This window comes from Falco cherrug, chromosome 3 (genome assembly GCF_023634085.1).
Source record: "Falco cherrug isolate bFalChe1 chromosome 3, bFalChe1.pri, whole genome shotgun sequence".
Taxonomy (NCBI): domain Eukaryota; kingdom Metazoa; phylum Chordata; class Aves; order Falconiformes; family Falconidae; genus Falco; species Falco cherrug.
Genome location: NC_073699.1, coordinates 14,903,672 through 14,921,437, shown reverse-complemented (window position 1 = coordinate 14,921,437; position 17,766 = coordinate 14,903,672). Strand labels below are relative to the sequence as shown.

Here is a 17,766-nt window from a genome sequence, read left to right as displayed (position 1 = left end):
GTACAATGCCAGATTTTAGATCGGTATAATCACAGAATCGGTTGGGTTGGAAGGGATCTTTAAAGATCACCCAATCCAACCCCCTTCCACCAGACCAGGCTGCTCCCAGCCCTGTCCAACCTGGCCTTGAATATTTCCAGGGACAGGGCAACAATCCCTGCTCCAGGCAGCCTGTGCCAGTGCCTCACCACCCTCAGCGTAACAAATTTCTTCCTTGTGTCCACCCTACATCTCCCCCTTTCAGTTCAAAGCCGCCCCCCAGGTCCTGTCGCCCCAGGCCCTGCTAAAAAGCCCGTCCCCACCTTCCTACAGCCCCTGTAGGCACTGAGTGACCGCAGCCGGGTCTCCCCGCAGCCTCCTCTGCTCCGGGCTGAGCCCCCCCAGCTCTCGCAGCCTTTCTCCGCAGCAGAGGGCTTCCAGCCCTCGGACCAGCTCCGTGTCCCTCCCCCGGCCCCGCTCCAGCAGGTCCCTGCCTGGCTTGTGCTGGGGACCCCCGAGCTGGGCGCAGTGCTCCGGGGGGTCTCCCCAGAGCAGAGGGGCAGAATCCCCTCCCTCGCCCTGCCGGCCACGCTGCTCGGGGTGCAGCCCAGGAGCCGGCTGGGTTTCTGGGCTGTGAGCGCATGTTGCTGGCTCACTGCCTTTTTCATCCACCAGTACACCTGCAAGTCCTCTGCAGGGCTGCTCCCCACCCCACACCTCCCCCAGTCTGTGCCAACAGTGGCGACTGCCCTTGTCCAGGTGCAGGGCTTTACACTTGGCCTTGCTGAACTTCATGAGGTTCACACTGGCCTACTCCTCAAGCCTGTCAAGGTCCCTCTGGACAGCACCCCATTCCTCTAGTAACTGTACCGCTCAGCTTGGCACAATCCACAAACTTGCAGAGGGTGCACTCAATCCCACTCTGTCATTAGCAGAACTATTGTATACTATCAGTCCCAGGCCAGACCTCTGATGGAAACCACCGATTACTGATCCCCATTTTGACATGGAGCTGTTGACTGCAGCTCTTCAGATGCAGCCATTCAGCCAATTCCTTATCCACCTAACAGTTCATCCACTAAACCCACCTCTCTCCAACTCAGTTACAAGGATGTTGTGGAAGACCCTATCAAAGGCCACACAGAGGTCAAGACAGATGATCTTTTGTCAGACATTTGACTTGTCAAGATATTTATGAAGTTACTTTTGTAAAATATCATCTTGTCAGCCAAGGAGAATTGATTGTACACAAAAATGTGTTAACACTTAAGCTGTCATTCTTTAATCTGCTCTCCCCTTGCATCAACTTTTATCCACTTTGGTTTTTTAAACCATCAACACCACAAGGAAACTCCCAGTGCGGTCTTTATACTTCTAAATCCAGAACAGGAGCAAATAGTGGAAAATGGAAGCTGGACAGACTGAGGCACATGAGAGGTGTTTTGGTTTTCTTTAGTAGGAATAAAACCCTGGAACAATTAAAAACAGTGAATTTTCTCCTGCATCACAAACAAAAGCAGCAAAGCAGCTGGGCTGCATTGTGAACTGGGGGTAACTGTGAGCTACCAGGATGCAGTCAGAGGTCAATGGGACCACCAGTGCCATTGGATGATGCCTTTCCAGAACAGGTAAGAAAGGACAAATGCCACTATACATCTGTTCAAGCAGGTCTAGTCAACTACACTCAAGAAAAGGAAAATTAAGCTAATAAATTCAAAGAAGGGCTGCTAGGGCAGACGACTAGGGAAAGAGCAAGCTGATCCCAAGACTTCGACTCTCAAAACACAGGCGGAAAACAACAGGCTTCTTAATTTGGAACAGATATAAAAACAGGGAAGAAGAAAGGTTGTTTAAGCTAACACGCAATATCGGTACAAAAAGTGAACATAAATCAAGTCATCAATAAAGTTAAATTGCAAATACAAATTTCTAACCTGCAACAGAAGAAAAGTAGAGTGTTTGAAACAAAATACAAAAATTTAATTTTAAAAACATCTCCAAGTTTAGAAGCAACCCACAGCTGCAGGCTCAACTCAGAATTCCCTACTGAAGTTCCTTTGAGATGATTCCTCCTTCATTTGAATGTCTAAACTGATTTTCTTCAGATCTGTGCTGTGTACCGGTTATGTATAACAAGCAATGTAGTACCCCCTTATATACTTAAAATAATTAACATGAGCTAATTCTGTTCCTACTCATCAGCTAGATACAAAGATTACTAAAATAAATGCATTTAAGATTTGTAAATATTACTAAACCTTTGAGCTCTCAACAAACTTGCCCCTCCTCCTGTTTTCCTTTCAGGCAAGGCATGTGTTCCGTATCACTGTCCACAGTACAAGGGCTAGATGTTTATTTCATAAATGCACTTTAGGAGCTACCCATCAACACTACCTGCACTCTCAACTCAGCTGTGATGCCTGCAGCCTGACTTGCTATTCCTGTTTTGGCACATTAAGGAAGGATCAGTAAGGGTAACTCTGATCCATCACTAAAAACGTGAGGTCCAAACTATGGTATCGGAATAAACACGACATGAACACTCTAAAAAGGTGCAGCAGGTTCAGTTCTGGGCTCTGACTCACGTTTGGGCTCCCAAGGTCAAGCTCCACATGCAGCTCCTCAGTAGGAAGGCTCCCTCCCAGCACCACCCAAGCTACCCTTCTCGTTGTGAATCCAGCAGCACCCTTAGGTGCTGCTGAAATACCTTACGAAGAAACTCCCTCCTCCATTCCAACCGTTTACGGCCCATCTCTGAAGAACACTGCTATTCCAGCCCCTAAAAGGTGGTGACCCGAGTGTTTCTGAAGTGACCACAGTGTAACGCAGGAGCACAAGCAGCAACCCCTCTTCAGGCTCTGGCCCCGCTCTTCCAGGCGGATGAGGCCAGACCCATGCCAGACTCAGCTGACAAGACGTCAGCCCCTTTAACACACACACAGATGCACACTAGCTTTCTTTGCGCTTTTATCCAAACTACAAGTACATCACAGAGATCTGTGCCCACCCTGGAGCATTCTTTACACATGGCTTAAAAAAAGACCAGACAGGCAGAGGGGGCAGGGGCAAAGTCTTTCAAATAAAGTTCATGCTGACAGGTCACTGTTATCAAATCTCTCCTGGTCATACACCTCTGCTACCACCTTTCTTCCTGCAAACCAGCGCCCGTTCAGAGCCTGAATGGCTTTGTGTGTCTCTGAGGCCATGGAGAACTCCACAAAGATCTTGACAATGATCTCCGCATCCTCCTCTTCTCCTTGCTTCTCCTGGTAGATGATGACCCTGTTTACAGCCCCAAATTTGCCACATTCTTCTGTCACTTCTCCCTCTAGGTCATCATCAATGTCCTTTGGATCCACCATGTTGCGAAGCACCATCACAGTGGACTGCAGAGAGAAGGGATAAGGGAATTAATACACCAAAGAGGCATCGAGATTAAATTTTCAAAGCCACATCAGACTATGCAGCATGCCCGAGCACCACCAGATATTCCAGTGCTATATCATTACCACATATTCCATGAAACCAACCATGTCTCAGGTTCTCAGGCATAAACTAGTAAATTTTTTTTCCAGGCACTCACAGCACCAATGCCTCGGTCACTGCCAGCTATGCTGTGGCTGGCCTCGGTCAGTGGGTCACGTCTTGTGCTTTTCTTAGACACATCTTTGAAGCACAAGTGACTTGCAGACCTCTTTACTTCTCGTGCTTTTGCTATCCAGTTATATTTTGCTTTGTTATCTTCAGCATCACTGTCATGGGATTTTTTGGTTGGTTGGGTTTTTTAAGACTTTTTGTCATCTCTAAAGCAGAAGGATTAACCAGGTCTTTTACAGCTCTGACAACTGATGGTTGACCAGGTACTTTCATTACAGGGAATAACAACATACAAGTCAAAGAGCACCAGCGACATACCTCTGCTATGTATTGCCCTTTTGCGACTGAGCACCTCTCTGTATCGCAGAATGGTTGAGCTTGGAAGGGACCTCTGGAGATCACCTGGTCTGAGCTCCCCTGCTGAAGCAGGGTCACCTAGTTGCCCAGGACCATGTTCAGATGACACTTCCAAGGACAGGGACTCCACAACCTCTCTGGGCAGTCTGGTTTTGTGCATTACACCCAGCTCTGCCACATCCCTTGCTCCCAGCTCTGGCCCTGCCAAACATCACCGGCTAAGCAGACACATTTTTTCAAGCTCAGTATCATTTTAAAATTCTCGTTCCAGTTCTTATTCACATGTCTGTGTAACTGCTTCTAAGGGCCCACTAGAAGAACAGCAAAACCAAAAGGGTACTTAGAGGTTGAGAATGCCAGGAAGCTTTGGGAAGGGTGTAGTTTAAGACTCTTCTGACATTGCTAAACTTTCTTCACACAATGAATTGGATTCTTTGGGAAAGGTACTTGTGACAGAGGAAACCTGGCTGCTAGGTCAGAAGCCCAAAGATGTATTTAAATTTATGTACCTTTTCAAAGTAAAGGAGAACACTTACTAACTCATCTGTGTCCTCCCTTATGAAATGCATGTCAGCATTATCCCTATTTAGCAAACAGAAGAAACATTGTGGATTCAGTGTCAAAGCTCAGGAAATCTGCGTATCAGACAGGAAATTCAATCACGCACAGGAACAAACCTCTGGTCATGCCTGAACAAGAAGCCCGATGAAATTATCGATACAGACCCTTTCAAGACACCCACCTTTCCACCCCACCACCCCCAAAAAAAAATAATCTGTAAATCTGTTTAGTGTTCTGACTTTTTCCATCATTCATTCTTGTCCTCTTTCTCACTAACTTCTGTGAAATTTTGTTTTTATAAATACCTCAGAATTCCACCCTGCAATAAAAAGTTGTGGGGAAAAGGTGGATTCAGTTTGGAATAGATAGCCCCTCACCATGTGCCAGTATCACTTCTTTAATTATAAGCCAAAAGGCCATGATTGTTTGCTTTAATGATGCTAAGTAAACACACAGTTTAATCAGACACCTCCTAGCCAAGCCTCTTCTGGCCTAGTGACTGGTGTGAACCTTCTCCGAGAACTCCGAGAAGATGCTAAAGACAGATGAAGAACCATCACAAGCGGCACACAAGCAGGCAGTCTTTGTAGTTCCGCATGAGCTCTGTGGGGTACCTACAACATGCGCTGCAGGAAGCCTGTACTGCATACAAACCCGTGCAGCTATACCACGTTAAGACAGGTCTAAACTTAGTAGCCTGACATACTGACCAATGGAACCAGCTCAGGGCAGTCACACTGCGCTCACCTCCTGTTTACGAAGCAATTTCTGCATCACCATATGACGGGCACTGCTGCCAGATATGCTCATGTGTTCCTGTTCACTCAGCATCTCTGGCCTCTCCGACTCCTGGAATACCTCCTCCTCTTCCTTCTCCTTTTTGACCTCCATCAGGCCCAGTGCTGGGGGACTGGCCAGGATAGGATTCACAACTCCCACTTGTGGAATAGTGACAGGAATGGGAGGTCGGGCAGGGGTTACACCTGTAAGAGTACAAACTCTGTAGCATAAAGGAAACAAACTGATGTTCTGCAACATTTGAGTACATATCGGTCAGTGACAAAGAGGATTGCAGAATCTAGATGGTTTTATTTGCTCTGCACCAGTGACAACCAGGGAGACATAAGCAGTAACTTAGCATACCGCATATAAGCGCCCAATGCACACATCATATACCTGCCTAGAAGGGAGACAGAGTGCAGGATTTTGCATGGAGTAACATTTATTCTGATTTTCACTCAGCATACAAGGCATTTCTGCTGTGAAGTTCATGTCCCTGTCATGTCTATTACATACTAAAATAAATTCCTGCGACGCTGCAGAAATAAAAAAACCAACAAAAACAACTCTTGACAAAGCAGGGCAAGGAGGAGGATTTCATCTTCAAATTCTCCTTAGGTGTGACCCCAGCTACAGAGAACCGTGCTTTGTAACTGGTATAAAAGCGACGAAAAGTAAACATACCTGTAATGACTCCCGGTGCCTGTGCTGCCATTACAGCCTGTGGCAGCGCCCCTAAGGGCTGGGCCAGAGTCAGTGCTGGAGAGACCAGCCCAGGGGTTGCCAAAGTACCAAGAACTGCAGCTCCTGCCACCGCTTCCTGCAAGACACACACACACAAACCCAACCAAAAAACCAAACACACACAACCAACAACAACAAAAAACAAAAACCAACACACGTGTTAATTCTGCATCAAGTTGTCATGCTATGGCTCTATTCAGCTGAGACTCAGCTTTTTGCACATCTAAGAAATACCAGATACATAGATTCTGAAGGTCTGAGCTCTCCAGTGCTACTGTAAAAGAAAGTAGTATGCCACCCAGCCCACCAGAGAAATGCAGAAATTAGGAGAAACCAAGCCTTGGAAGAAAAACATTCTCTTTCAACACAGACTTCACCCATCCTCTGAAGCTGCTAGGTCAGTTACTGAATTAAAGACACCAAGGGATTCAATACACAGTTTGAAAGATGCAGGCAATTCCAGAGCAAGAGGAATCTCTACTTGTTTCCACCTTTTACACCAACAAAGCTTTTCACTGATGCCAAGGAATGTGATCCATTTAAGACGACTGATGGGAACTCCCATCCCACATTTCCCACTCCCTCTGATGACAGCAGCAGGGCTCTGGGGCCATGTGACAAACCAGATGAGGGAACTCTTACAACTTCAGTTTTTCCCAAGCTTCCAGTTTTTCCTTTCTGGTGGAAGATTAATCTTTGACTCAAGGAACACTGTAGTCAAAAACACTACTGCAAGCACAAGGGAGAGCACAATACTATTATTTTCAAAAGCTGCACACTTTTAGATCAGCTTAACCCAAAAGTCCTCTCCCTCTAGTTTTCCTTCAGGTGCAGACAGCAACACAACACTGAAACTGGCCATCACCATCACAGCAACTGCAAACAATTATCACATTAGTACATTTCTCAACAAAACAACCAACTTTTGCCACCATTTTACTGCTCCTGAACTTTACCACTTGTGATGACTGGAAAAACTCTTCAAACTTCTGGCCTTGATAACTGAAACATTTTATAACCACTTCCTTTTGTTCATGTGATCTGCATCTCTTCTCCCATCCCATTACCTACTTGCCTCCGTACCAACTGTACTTGAGCAAAAATCTGATGCACTTTTCAGCATTCTTCTACAGTTACACCAAGCCAAACTTCTGTTTTCTTCCTGCATATCAGGCTTTCCAGTTCTCCTAGTAACTGCAGTACTTCTCTACACCTTCTATAACCCAAATAAACATCCTGACTCTAGATGACCAGAATCAAACAACATTTGAGATGAACACCTAGTTTAATGACAAAACACTTCCATAAAACTACTGAAAATAATATGCCTAAATTATACCCTAAGATCCAAATATTCCAGGCTATTATAATAATGATTTAGTTACCCAGATCCCTCTCTTCCTTGCTTTCATGTAGCTCCTATAAGCCCTGACACCTTGGAGCAAAAAACTTGTGAGGTTTCATTCCTTAAATGCAGTATCTTGTACTCTACTACTAAACACTGCATACATTTCCTACTCCAATCTGCTGCAATATTCCAGTTCTCCTCTACATTAATAATGCATCTTTTCTGTGTTGCCAACTAATTCCATTAGCACTCTTCTCCTAATACCTAGAATAAGGCCACTGATGTTTTTACTGGAGATGAAGGAAGACTGATCTGTAAGTAATTTCACCAGCAGAGTGAAGGGTCAGCAATTTCCAGCACAGCTCACTTCCATCTCCTCGCTTGCCTACACAACTCAGAATTCATTGCAACAGTATTGGTCTTGTCTAAGAGCTTCATACAGGGGTCTTCACCAACTCCGGAATTGTTGATAGGATATGCTTTCATTTTTTTCCCCCTAATGAAGTATGTAACAGCAGTCTTACCAAAAATGTTAGGTTCATCTAGCAAGGGTATTTCCCTAAAAAAACCAAATGTTTTGCATGTCTGTTTCTTTTAAAAATTTTGTCATTCCTTTAAAGCTTGTTTTCAATCTTTCCCTACCACTGGGGTGAGAACAAAGACTGCTGATATGTTTTTCACACTACCTAAAATATCACATTTGCTATTCTTCACCCATACGGCAATAGCCCTGACATGACAGATTTATTACAAAAAACCCCCAAAACTATTAAGCATACATCTGCACAAAAACTCCGAGCTTTACACCCACCTAGGATGCAGTAATCTCATGTGCATCACTAGCCAATCTGCCTTATGCTTCTAATGAAGGGGAAAAGATACTTATGTAAGCCTTCAGTGCTGTAACAAGACCGCCATAATCCTTGACTACACTGGTGAGATGCTCTCACTGTTTACTTAAATGGCTAAAGAAAGTTTTCCTACTAGCTTTAATTCTTTAACTTCTTCTGCAAGACTGATTTTTTAATTGTCGTTCAAAAGACATTAACCATCTTTGCTACCCAGTACCTCTCTTCATAGTGTCATTCATGTGCAGAGACATTTCCTCCTTCCTCGGCTGGCATGCTAATTCCAGACTAAAGTTGTAGTTTTGACTGCAGATCCAAAGTTTATCTCTGACTTAGGTTTCTCTCTCTCATGTCCATAATTTCTTTAGCTCCGCTGAGTTTACCAATTAGCTTGTGTTTAAAAAAGCTGTGAAATTAAGGCCCTCATAGACCATGAACCTGCATGTTTAAAGCAAGCTGTTCTGTACAAGAACCATGCAAGGAGTGTAAATAAGATACTGCCTTTTGTAACTGGTCTTTGCTCTCTTCCCCAGTCATCTACAAATACCCACATGACTAATCAGACAGGTTACCTAGATCTGTACCATGTCTAAGGCAAAGGCAACAAGACTGCAGAGTATCTCTGAGGTCTTTTAGAACCTTTTTTCTAGATATGGAATTTGAAATTTTCTTCACAGTAACAAATCCTGCAGTAATTTGCAGAAAGAAACAGTAAGATTTATCCATGTCTGTAACAGACCTCTACATTTCCCTTAAAAGAAGAGTTAATAGTTCTTTCCCAAAGTAATTTTGATCCAAGTAATTCCTCTAGCCAAGCCTCAACCTCCTTCCTTAGTTGAGTGCAGAGGTTCCCAGACTTGTGGACTTTTTACTGGGGGCATGCAAACCACCTGAAAGTTTCAAATAAGTGGAAGCTCCTCCCACTTCTGCCTTTACCTCATGATTCTGAGAAATATTTTCAAAGAAAGAGCTGCTTACAAAATTCAGTCCAGTCAGCTGATTAGCATCACACACTAGGTTCAGCCACACTAGCTGAGGCTGCACACCTCAGCAATTTTATTGCTTGAGAGAATCCAAGAACCCACTAGCGCTGGAACTTGTTTCTTTCATGGGCTACAGCAATGCAGGGGGAGATTCTGCTGCCCAAGGCAAGGACAATGGACACAGACACGGGGGTTTGCTTTGGAAGGCAATCCTCCTTCATCAGTACCTCATAACCTTGAGCTTCTGTTACTTCGAGCAAACTATATTTGAGAACCCCTAGATTCCCGCATCAACAACCAATTCTGCTCCATCCCTGCATTTCCTTGTTTCTGAACAGCCTCAAGTCATTAGTCATCTTCCACCTACACAGACAGAGCCTTTTCAACAACACAGCACTGCTCAAGTGACTATTACAGCCCTCAGTCTGCCCTCCTTTCACATACTTTCATGCATTCTTTTAGCCTCTACTATAACCATTTCCCTCATCATTGGTTTGCCTATACAGAGAAGCAATACCCTGCAGTCTTCCCTCAACATTTCTCTAAACAAAGTTCTGATCAGCTGTGCCAGACTCCATTCCACAAATGCTGGTGTATCAGATGCTGGGGTTGTTCAGCTTGGAAAAGAGAAGGCTCTGGCGAGACCTTAGAGAACCTTCCAGTACCTAAAGAGGGCTTATAAGAAAGACAGGGCCAGAGTTTTTAGTAGTGTCTGCAGCAATAGGACAAGGGGGAATGGTTTTAAACTGAAACAGGGGAGATTTAGGTCAGATACTAGGAAGAAATTCTTTATTGTGAGGGCGGTGAGACACCGGCACAGGCTGCTCAGAGCAGCTGTGGGTGCCCCTTCCCTGGCAGCACTCAAGGTCAAGTTAGACCGGGCTGGGAGCAACCTGGTCTAGTGGGAGGTGTCCCTGCCCATGCCAGGGGGGTTGGAACTAGACAGCCTTTAAAATCCCTTTTAACCCAAACCATTCTATGACTCCGTGATCCTCACAAGCGTCAGGGGCAAGCTTCTACATGCGAAGCCCTGGGAACAAGAGTATGATCTAGGCCAAGGACTTTCATTCAAACTAGTGAATACAGCTGGCTGGAACAGCTTGCCGGCTTGTTTCTAGCAGGGTCACAACAGCCATTCACTTGGTTGAGTCACACCAGCCTATGCCTTACCTGTGCTGTGATCTTTGCTGTAGCAGCTGCTGCAGCGACAGCTGCTGCTGGAGGTAGTCCTCCTGGCGTAGCAGGTGTCAGGAGAGGCATCGGAGGAGTCACAGCTTTACCAACTCGGAGATATTGACCTCCAAGGTCAAAGAGGTTCATAGAGGAAACAGCATCTTGAGAAGATTGTGCTTTCTCATATTCTGCAATGAGAAAAAGTACCATTTACAAATGATCCTTTTTACTCTTCAACATAACTGCCCTCTCATCACGCAATTTTGATTTGTATTTGCAGAAACTGACTGCTTAAGAGTTCCAATAAGATCCTCAGCGCTTGGCTCAGTCATCTCACCCCTCTGATCACACAAGCATTGTTGAGAACACTCAGCATAGCAAGATCGCTCAACCTACTTGGCAGTGAGTAAAAATATCTGGCTATTAATTATATTTCTAAGTTCAGGCATAGATCTGCTCCAAATTTATTTCTATCCCATTGCTTAATACAATTCTTCCACTAGAGAGGATAAAACCTTAAAAAAAAAAAAAAATGAGGAGACTCCCAACCACTCTCCCTACCCCACATCAAACACCAAACAGCCATTTTACCAATGAAACCATAGCCTTTGTGTTTTCCTGTTGTGGGATCCCTGGCTAGCGTGCAGGATTTGATCTTCCCAAAGGCCTCAAACACACTCTTGATGTCATCATCTGAAAGGTCCTGGTGAACAGATGCCACATAGATGCGGTTGAAAGCCCGTGCCTCTTCTGCTAGCTGGTCTATAATTGGTTGTGCCTGACCTATATTACTAGGTCTCCCAACCTGCAAAGAGAAAAAGCAAACAGTCCATTAAGCATTCTGAAGAGCAGCAGGGTGACTCACCAAGAGTTACAGCAGACAAGCACTCAGCCACTTGCCTCCCTTTTCAAACCAGGTAATACCTCGTAAGGCCATAATTAGCAAAGCACAACAGTTGACTCTGCTTCGGGGAACAGCTGACCTGTACTATGGGGGATTACCGAGAGCTGGGACAGACTCTGCTGCCTCCTCCACCATATTTCCCCCATTTATGCTCCCTGACCTGCCAAAGGCCAACTTCCAGGAACTGATAACAAGTCTGAAAGCAAAACACAAAGCTTCTATACCCTTCTTTCAAAGGCTCCTAAAACCCTCTTCGAAATCTGGTGCTGCAGATATGCAGAGATAGAAACGCAAAACATAGAACACTTTGCAGAAAATGCTCGTTTCCCCCCATAACCCCTAAATTTCACCTTTGCAAGACCCCCTCTTACTGCCTGGAAAAAACACAGCTACAATCCTTTGTTCCTTTCCGTTTATGCAGAATGCATCCTTTTTGTATCGCAAGGGTGGACCCTTACTTGATACTTGAAGTCCCTCGCGCTACTGACAGGCACAACAGAAGTTCAATGCTACCTATCTACCACCCCCATAGGTACAATATAAGGCGGCAGCAATAAAATATCAAGAATCACCTTTGTTTTGTCCTCAAGAGACTTCCATTCTATGTGTGGGTGGAAAAAACAGCTAGCTTACTAGCTTACAGTACGATGTGGAGCACTTCTAGGCATACACCCATTATTCACAGCAAAGAGGACTAGGAATTTTCAGAGCATGCCTACTACTCACCTTTATATTTCTTCCCCCCAGCATGACAGAATTCATCTGCTCCAAGGCCAACTGAGCAGCTTCGGGTACCTCATATTCCACAAAAGCAAAACCCTAGAACAGAAGGATATGCTTGTCGAATCACAGCAGCTGTATCTTGTCTCAAATTTAGTGCTAAGCTAACGAAGCCAAGATTCCTACTGTCACAGCCTGAGATGTTTCCTTAAAGCAGCTTTTATTCAAGCAGAAAATTGCATGCAGAAGCACCGACCCAAGGCTACCTGTGCTTCCAGAGCCTCTCGTAGTTAGAGGTCTAACTGCATGCAGGACTGCCAGCTGTTTGGCATCATTTGTGCCTACTACCCCCATGCACATCTGGCCCCACTACAGCATCCTGCAAAGTAGAGCAGGCAGCTACAAACATTTATCTTGAAGCGCTAAAAGCAGCCTTCTCTCTACAATGGTAAAGGCTCCTTCCTCTCCTGGGTTTATTTAGGAAGGCCTCGGAGAGAAGAAAAACCCCATCCATCACTCAATAGCCATTAACCAACCTTGTGTTTCATTGTAACAGAGTCCCAGGACATATCAATGCTTTTTATAGGTCCAAATGGGGCAAAGGCCTGGCGAATGGTGTCTTCTCCCAGTTCGTAGTATATAGAGCCCACATACACACGACACATGATGGCCAGGGCGCGCTGCCTCTGAGCTGCCATCTGTATTGGAAAGAAGAACTGGCTGGTTAGATGACAGGGTGGTCATGGATGTCAGGACCTCTTTCCCTTCCTCCTTCCCTCCCAGGAGCTATGACCCAACAGCAGGTAGCTCCTCACTGGGCTGCAGCACAGCCTGGCACACGTAGTAATAAAGAAGTATTTTCCTGCTCAATGCACAGACTGCTGGAGCGGATAAGCAGTACAGCTCACTCCCAGGGGCAGTCAAATCTTTGATGGGGTCTGCCACCTCAGGAGCCTTAACTCCAAACCCACTGATAAGGTCTAACCCTCCCCAGCCTGATCACATCTCCAGCAACACTTGCAGGAGGAGGAAATAACTTCATTCTAGGACAGCTTCCCCCTCCAGGCAGCAAAGGTCTCAATTCTAGACACTATTAGCAATCCCTCCCGTTCCCTCCCGCAAGGGACAGCAAGAGATCCAATATTGGGCACCACCTAATTGCTCCCTCCCCCCCACCCCATCCTCCCAGGCAGCAAAGTATATGGAATTGGGTACCTCCTCCCCACTCCCTCAAGCATCACACACCACCTCCTCCCCCCGCCCCTGCCCCAGGCAGGATGAGATCCAGTACTAGGCACCACTTCCACCACACAGTTCAAAAGCAAAGCAAAAAAAATTAAATGGTTAAACAAAACTTCTTTGTTAAGTGTGTGGTGCTAGTACTTATCACTGCCTGTTGTTACTGGCTCAGATAGTGGTGCAGCCCCCAAAGACTCCGCCCTTATCAGTTTCGGTGCAGAGAAGGTCTCTGTGCTATTTTCTCCTAAGTATGCCTGAAAACCTGTTTGCAAGACAAATCCAGAAATTTCTTACAGCAGGTATCCAAAAAAGCAGTATATCCTTCAATTATTTTTCACCCTTATTGCAATTCTAAATTGCTACTACTAATGAACAATTATTCTAGGAAGATGCTGCCTACAAAACAAAACAAAACAAAAAAATCACAGGTTTGGCCAGCATATCCTAGCAGCACGTCTTGGGACCAAGGCAGAAATTAGGTCTCTGTAGAGGCAGCTCCCTATGATCAGCAAGACTGAATTACAGTGCGTTGGAGATATGCACGGGGCTTCATTCCTGTTCTGCCTGGAACAGATGGAACAAATGTAAAGCAGTAAGGGCTACGGACTGGACTGTTGCAGAGTAGGCAAATGCAGCGTTAAGCTTGATGCCTCTCTCACTTCCCAGCACCACAGTGCTGGGCACCAAAGCAGGGAGCTCTGAACAACCACCTCTTCCCCACCACCACTGTTTAAGAGGGTCTTTAACTGAGGCCTTTACAAGAGGCCTACTTTCAGAATGCTGTAACAAGCACGAGCACAATGAGCTCTGACGTGTCTGGGGATGCTCAACTCAGACGGTAAAACAGAAGGGACAGCATTTTATCTGTGATAGTCACAGAATCACAGACACAAACTGTACCTGAAGAAATCCTTCTCCCTCATAGTACCTGTAGGTAATTGACATTGACCATAGGAGGAAACAAACTGTAAAGATTCAACTCCTATTATTCAATACAGCAGGGATACTATAAACAGGAATGGTTCTCACCCCATACTGCTGCTCCTGAAGTGATATTAAGCTTGCCTCTTGACTGGGTTTAAGTATTTCACACAGTTAAAAACAAGCTGTTTTTCAATTTACTCTGCAATGCTGTGACTAGGAGGACTATGGCACGTGTACACGCAGGACAGCTGATGTGTTGTCTCCCAGGTTCTCCAACACATTCCCAGCTTTGGTGCAGGAAAGCCAGTGATCAGTAGCCCCTCACTCTGTGTAGTGTGTCCATTTACAGGTTCAGAGCCATCACCATTCTAACCCCAAGTGTCTGAGTGAAGTGCCTCACCCATGGTGCCACAGACCGTGATAAAAATTTAAAGCGTTTTACGAGGAGTGCTTCTTGACAAGACACCGCAGTCTCGCACAGGCAGAGGGACTTTTCACCTTCTGAAGGGTCAATATATTGTCCTGGTTTTGGCTGGGATAGAGTTAATGAAGAGGACATTCTCTTCTTTTCAGTTATCAATGCAACAGGTGCAAGAAAAATGTCATTTGTCCTCTCCTATGGCAGAAACCTTTACAGGAGGAAATCGACATCTTACCCTGCTGCAGAGATCCTAACAAAATAGGTCAGGTGGAGTTAGGAGGACTCTGTTACATCAGCAACATATTAGAAATCTGGACCTACAAAAGGCAGAACTGAGGTGGACCATGATGACTACAGGCACATGTGGATCGCTAACAGGAATTGGTAGCATCACGTTACGGGAATGATGCAACGTACACCTGTGAACTAAGCAGATGACAGCATCAAAAACTCATGACTAGAAATCTCACTGTTTTCACTAGCTACACTAAGCAGATTTTACTGGCCACTGGCCCTCTTTCTCCGCCTATAAAATGGAGTTTAAATTATCTGCAACCTTCATAAAGGCAGCAGCTAATAGTTGGACCTACGTAATGTTTAGCTGTTAAGTGCTTATGAAAAGTACTTTAAGGACAAGCCAAATCATCATTTTGGGAGTGCTCCTTTAAACAAAGGAGGTGATGCAAAAACATCACTACTAGCTTCAATTTTAATATGATGCCAGGAAATTGTGCTCATCTTGCTGAAATGACATAGAAATCTTGTGCTGTAATACTTGGAGGATTAAGTAGACAGGAAGCTTTAATCTTGGGCACTAAGATACTGCAATAGGAAGTTCAGGCTGCACTTCCTTCACGCAGGAACTGATGAATCTTGTCAACAGGAAAAAAAAAAAAAAGTGTTGGACAGCGGTCTGTTTGCATTTTCTACATTCCTGGTGAGCTTTGGGATAAAGCATTTGCCGAGGACAGGGTATCCTAGCTACATGGAACTGTACCACAGTCGAACGATTCAGTGCGGACTCCTGCTCCTAGGTTCTGTCCCATCGGCAGTAGTCTCTGACTCCCTAGAGGGAGGAATGTCTTGGGAAAAGGATTCACAATACTGACCATGCCCTTGAGGCTGAAGAGAAATTAAACATTTCCAGTTACATTATCAGTATGTGTTTTTCATCTGTTGCCCAGCTGTGAATGAGCCAAAAAAAGTTAAGCAAAACTGATGGAGTGATGCTATCCAAGTAAGCATCTACATTAATTGGTAGAAGTTCCTTGGGCATGAGGGCTCAAAAACCAGCTATGCCAAATTCACATCGAGATGTATGCTTCTATTCCATTCCAAACATATATCCCCATAAAATTTATTTTGGCTCCCTTGCTGACACACTACCTACAGTGGCAGTGTTAAGGGAGGAAAAATGGGTGATTTTAGTTTTAGTATCTTTCATTTTGGAGTACAAGCCTCCAGTTGGATTTTACACCAAGCAGAAACATTACATTCCAGCAAGATGGAAACATATTTACAAATTTGCAAAATAATTTACAAATGAACCTTTGCATGCAGAGTGGAGCTATAGGACACTTTCTGCAGTGGCCGTTGTCCAACACGTCTAGGAGAAAGGAGGGGATGCATAATCCCAGGTAATTAAGCTCTCTGGTGTCTTGATTAGAAATTCCAGCACTAAAAGACTGCACAGGTTCTCTGAATAGTCCTGCAGTTTTGTTAACTTCCATCCTGCTTTTACTTTACTTGAAACATGCCATATTCACCTAGTCTGGAAACATGCACAGTAAAGAGCAGTTACATCTGGGCTACAACATGTTCTGCAAACCTATAGTGCCCCAGTCCTCCCCAGCACCTTAGCTGCCAGGTCTCTAGTGCTGAGAGTTTGTTTCATAAGAAATTGCCCATTTGTGAGTTACCTTGGCAGTTAGTTTTAGGTCAGGACCTCAGAACTGTAGCATCCCTAGAAATGCAGCTCCCACAATTTCACAGGTGTGTTCAGAACTGTTCGAAATCTAAAGCTTTCTTTGCCAACTGACTCCAGGACCCCGACTGCCAGTGTCACAGCAGACTGCACCCAGCCTAGGGTCTTCCTCTGGGGAGTTTACACTTTGCCTCTGCTTGTTGTGCTTGTCCATAACAGGTGGGTATGTGGGAGGGTTGTGCTGGGTTGAATTAAGAGCATTGTATTACCACTACATACTTCCCCACTCTAGGCCCTGACTAAGACAAAGTGCCCAAGAAGAAGTGAATATGTCTATTGACCGATTGTAAAGGTGAGAGAGGATCTCCAAAGCCCATTGTCACTGCTGCCATCTGAAAGACAGTAAAGACAGAGTTCAGTCTGTTGGAGCTGAGCATACTACGGCTGTTTGTAAAAACTCAAGCAGAGCGGCGGCACAGGGAACCTGCGAGAGAGGCCTCTCCTTCCTTGCCCCTCACTGCCTGGTCCCAAGGACTGTCCAGCGCTGGGACCCTGCAGATTCCAGTCCCACCAGGCCAGGGTGGAGTTGTGCTGCTGCCACTGCCTCAGGAAGCAGGGTCTTCTCCCAGGGGGGGGGGACTCAAGGCAATAGTAACCTCTGCAACCACTGTCGTTGATTCACCCCCAGCATTTAAAAAGGAGCCCCTCAACTAGATCAGACACTTAGAAACACGCACAGCCCTGAAAGGCCAGAGCTGCCTAATGTGGCAAGCACATCCACAGTGATTTTTCATTAAAAAAAAAATAATCCAAAAGCCATTATTTTGAGTTTCCTAACTTTGACTAGAAGGCAGTGAGATATGTTCAAGAAACCTTTGAAGAAAGGGAGATATTTAAATACCACTTAAGAGTTCTCCCAGTACATAGGCATTCCAGCATTAGCAGGAATAGCCAACGGAGCTTCTCTGAAATCAAGAGCACCTGGGTGAAGGGGAGGGAAATGGGGTAGCACTGTCAATAACAGGAGAGACTGGCACCCTCCCCTCAAGCAGAAGAGATGGTGAAAGGTTCCCACTAACCCTAGACGCCACCTTAAATGTAAGTTGAAAGTGAAACCCACAGCAAATTCTTTGGCTTCTGGCCTTTCAAGAAGCATCTGGCCAGCCAACAGGAGACAAACTTAAAAATTTGCTCTTTGAATAAGTGAAATTGGGGGGGCAATTTGTGCAGGGGAGCAAAGGGGGTTTCTTTAGTGAGCTGAAGA

The 17,766-nt window shown here is 45.2% G+C and overlaps 1 protein-coding gene across 4 annotated transcripts in view; it reads right to left on the bottom strand.

Moving 5' to 3' along the window:
- Nucleotides 1-2,929: 2,929 nt before the first annotated feature.
- PUF60 (poly(U) binding splicing factor 60) overlaps nt 2,930-17,766 on the bottom strand; it is a 31,100-nt gene continuing 16,263 nt past the window's right edge. For 3 of the 4 annotated variants that reach the window (XM_005443365.4, XM_014283336.3, XM_055706359.1), the window contains 8 exons: nt 16,844-16,894; nt 12,531-12,692; nt 12,001-12,093; nt 10,962-11,175; nt 10,368-10,558; nt 5,959-6,094; nt 5,242-5,477; nt 2,930-3,365 (listed from right to left, as the gene is read on the bottom strand). In XM_005443365.4, coding sequence (XP_005443422.2) covers nt 3,066-3,365; nt 5,242-5,477; nt 5,959-6,094; nt 10,368-10,558; nt 10,962-11,175; nt 12,001-12,093; nt 12,531-12,692; nt 16,844-16,894 — 1,383 coding nt within the window. In that variant the 3' untranslated portion in view covers nt 2,930-3,065. The remainder of the gene's footprint in view (nt 3,366-5,241; nt 5,478-5,958; nt 6,095-10,367; nt 10,559-10,961; nt 11,176-12,000; nt 12,094-12,530; nt 12,693-16,843; nt 16,895-17,766) is intronic. The other variant, XM_014283337.3, reaches the window with a different exon arrangement.